Source organism: Macrotis lagotis, chromosome 1 (assembly GCF_037893015.1).
Source record: "Macrotis lagotis isolate mMagLag1 chromosome 1, bilby.v1.9.chrom.fasta, whole genome shotgun sequence".
In the NCBI taxonomy this organism is placed as follows: Eukaryota; Metazoa; Chordata; class Mammalia; order Peramelemorphia; family Peramelidae; genus Macrotis; species Macrotis lagotis.
The window spans coordinates 329,557,287-329,561,321 of NC_133658.1; the positions used below are offsets into that span (position 1 = coordinate 329,557,287).

A 4,035-nucleotide genomic window follows, 5' to 3' on the forward strand; every position below is an offset into this window, starting at 1 on the left:
TTATCATAAACTTACTTTATGGTGGCTTTGTACATTACCTGTTTTCATCTATGTGTCATTTGTCTCTTTTTAATGGTTTCCTGCTTTTCACAGACCATTGTTGTATGTACTAAATCAATGAAAACCTCTTTTTCATTTTTTTGATGTGGTCTCATACTTGTGAGTTCAGTTCATTGTCAATCAGTCCACAGCACTAGAAATGTAGTTAAATTTTGTCCTTCCAAGATGCACGGAATCCCCACTTACCTCAGATTTGATTGTCACTGGTAGGGGAAAGGAAATAATTTGTCCTAGAGAAGAAAAGAGCCCTTCCTGAAATGCCATTACTCTGAAGTTTGGTTCTGGTTGTTGTCTTGTACTTGGGTCATTTGATGTTTTGGTTTTCAGGGAAGGTATAAGAATCGGGCATCTGAAAGACATCTCACAAGAATGGGCTATAGGAAAGTCAGATGCATTTATCATCCTAGCTGATCAGGAGATGAAGGCAAAGGGACTAAATAAGTCTTCTAATGGTCCCTGAGTTTCTGCTAAGGGTTATGGCATATCACCAAGAGGGGACCATTCCCCTACTGAACAATTTCCTTAGGGCTCTCTTTATGTCCTTGTTCCTCAGGCTGTAGATAAAGGGATTCAGCATGGGGGTTACCACTGTGTACATCACAGATGCAATGATTCTAGTGTCTGCTGAGTAGGAAGATGAAGGCTGTAAATATACCAAAATGAGAGTTCCATAGAAGAGAATGACCACTGAGAGATGGGAGCCGCAGGTAGAGAAGATTTTGTGCTTCAAATCAGCAGAAGGAACCTTGAAAATAGTGAAAATAATGTGGATATAGGAGAATAAAATGCAAGTGAATGGGATAAAACCAGCCAAGCTGGCATTAATGAACATCATCACCTGAAAGATGGTAGTATCTGAACAGGAAAGCTTGAGAAGGGGTAGTAGGTCACAAAAGAAGTGGGGAATCACATGAGATCTACAGGAGAATTGAGCCATGAAGAGAGTGAGGGAGAGGGCAATGAAGTGGGAGCAGAGCCATGACACAGTCACTAGAAGCACGCAGTGTAGAGGGCTCATGACCATGGTGTAGTGGAGAGGAAGACAAATGGCTATATAGCGGTCATAAGCCATGGCAGCAAGGAGGAAATCATCCAGAAGAGCAAAAGTCATGAAGAAATCCATCTGTGTGAGGCACCCAGCATAGGAAATATTCTGATGCTGGGTCCAGATATTCATTAGCATCTTGGGGACTGTGGTGCAGGTAAAACAGGTGTCAACAAAGGAGAGGTTGGCCAGGAAGAAATACATTGGGGAGTGGAGGTGGGAGTTGGAGATGATGGCCAGTATGATGAGTGGGTTCCCCAACACGGTGATGAGATACATGGCCAGGAACAGTCCAAAGAGAATTGGCTGTTGCTCTGACTGCTCAGAGAGACCCAGGAGGAGGAATTCAGAGATGTCAGTTATATTTCCCTTTTGCATTTTCTGAAAAAAAATTTATTGGAAGGAAGTCTGGCTAAAATAGAGAAACCAAAAGATGAGAGTGGTACTTCCACATACCATTTCTGGTCTCTGGAATGGTCACTTTGGAAAGGGGATATGGGAACAAATTTGAAATTCCCAGGATAATGTTAATTGCAATAACAATGTCTATATTTTTCCCATATAGAAGTAGTGTATTGTTAGGAAGAAAAAGCTAATGACAGTTTCAGGATGATTTCGGTTCAAATCTGATCTATGATAGATATTGACCATTTAACTTTGGTCAAGTCTCTTAATCTCTCCATTCCCTAGGTAACTCTTCAATTATAAGTTTCAGAATAGTTGCTGCTCAGTTTTAACAGTGTGGATTTCTTCACTGGGTCAAAAGTCTAGTCAGTTTTCTTAGTGCTTTATGATTTATCATGTTTTCTTCATAACACTGACATGTAGTTATTTATTAACTTTCTCTTTTGACAGATGAAGAAACTGTGTTTTCAAAATAATAGTCATGTGCCCATCATAGAATTAGTTTCTGTCTGGGTCAAAACTTGGAGTCCAATCCATTGATTTTAAGTCCAGTTCTTTTTTTCCCTTCTATGCACCTCTACTTTTATTTTTATCCTCACCTGTGATTTCATAGGTATAAGTTATTCCCCAGAAAAGAAATTTTTTCTCTCAGTGCACATTGTCCTCTACTGGAAAATTAGGCGGAGAAGAGGATAAAGTGCTAGCCTTAGCCTTAGGAAGTCCTGAATTGAAATCTTGCCTCAGACATTTATTAGCTGTATGACCCTGAGCAAGTCATTTAACTTCTCTTAATCTCAGTTTCCTCTTCTCTAAAGTGGGGATAATACCTCCTACCTTTCAGAGTTCTTGTGAGATCAAATAACCTATGCAAAGTACTTTGCAAAACTTGAAATATCATATAAATGGAAGATATTCTGCAATAGAGAGTTGCTTAGAGGACTGAGAGGTTAAATGTCTTGCTCACTTAACCAGTATGTGTCAGATGAAGTACTCAAATTCAGGTTTTCTGACATCAAAGACTGAGCTTCATTTAGGTTGCTATATGGCCTCCCCATCCTGTCTTTCTGATTTTCAGTTTCCTCCATCCTATTTGTGACATAGTTCAAACCTATGTAGTTTGTGATGGGAGGGTTCTTCACTTCAGTTCTGGAAATTATCTTGGTAATTTGTTGGCATGAGTTGTCTTTTCTTCTGTGTTGTTTCTAAGACTTAGTAGATGGCCTTTAAAAGCTGCTGTAATGGAAAAAAATCTATTGTTTAATTACTCAGTGTCACCTACACTGATTTTAATTAGATAGTTATTAGAAAGCAGTCATTTAGTATTTTTTCCTCTAGGTCTACACTCATGACCTTTAAAACCAAAGGTGAGTTCTTGACAAGTGACATCCATAAATGAGGCTTTAGAGGAAGATTTACACTTCAAAGAGGTTGATCATGCCATTATAATTTTTTCCTTTTCATCTTTTCATTTTTAGAAATAATAGCTTATAGTATTTTTGAACTGATCTTTCACCAATATATACATCTGAAAAAAATGAGACTCTATTGTGGAACCCAAAAGATAGCCTGTCAGTATAAATGTTTATTCTGAGCTGGAGTCTAAATACAACAGGTACAATGACAATATAGATGGAAGAAACAGCTCTATACATCAACATTAATAAAGGACAACTGTTAGACTTAAATTCCCCAGTTTACTGAAAACTAGCAGGTATGTTATCACAGAAAAGAAGTCAATATCAATCGTCTTCCCCCCCATTTTAGAAATCTAAATTTTTTATTTAAATTTCTTTTTAAAAATGTTTGTAAAAGTTTCCAGGCATTTTTCTAACAAATTTGACTTTCTTTGTAGCAGTGTGGCATGAGGCCTTTTGAGGAAACTTGCCTGGAGTAGAAGAGTTATTTAGCAATTCCTTTTCATTCTTTCATTGATTCCAAGAGTCCTCTCCAGAGACCAGAACTGGTGAGGAAAAGACCTACTATAGTTAGGAAACCTACCTGTGATTAGGGTGAAGTGAATACTTGATAAATGTTGGTGAAGAGGTAGCCTGTGATAAGATGAGTAGTGAGACAAGGGGTGTGTGTGTGTGTGTGTGTGTGTGTGTGTGTGTGTGTGTGTTTAGTCCTGAGCCTTATTCTCCTGCCTTTGTTCCAGAATGGGGTGGCATTTTGGATATTGACTATCTTGATCTTTAACCATTAAAGCAATTTATCTAGTGTGCTGGATCTGGAGATGGGAGGCCTGAGTTTACATCTGACCTCAGTCACTTAGTAGCAGCACATCTTTGGGCAAGAGTCATCTTACCTTTGTTTGTCTCCTTTCCTCAACTGTAAAATGGACAAAATAATAGCATCTACCTCCAAAAGTTGTTGTAAAGATCAAAGAAGACAATATCTGTAAATGCTTAGCACAGAGTAGATACACAGTAGGTTTTTAATAAATGTTTTTTCTTCCCTTCCTTCTGTCCTAACTGGACCTTGAAGGAACTTGCGGGTTATGGAATGAGTCTTCTTACCAATGATCT

At 38.4% G+C, this 4,035-nt stretch overlaps 1 protein-coding gene across 1 annotated transcript; it reads right to left on the minus strand.

The window, feature by feature from the left end:
* Nucleotides 1-544: 544 nt before the first annotated feature.
* On the minus strand, nt 545-1,483 carry LOC141517453 (olfactory receptor 1G1-like). The gene has a single exon (XM_074228458.1). It carries the CDS (start codon nt 1,481-1,483, stop codon nt 545-547), a length of 939 nt encoding a protein of 312 aa, XP_074084559.1.
* Between the last annotated feature and the right edge of the window lie 2,552 nt (nt 1,484-4,035).

What these genes read in the sequence shown, in the direction of transcription:
- LOC141517453 (XM_074228458.1), bottom strand. Translation starts at nt 1,483, where the DNA reads ATGCAAAAGGGAAATATAACTGACATCTCTGAATTCCTCCTCCTGGGT.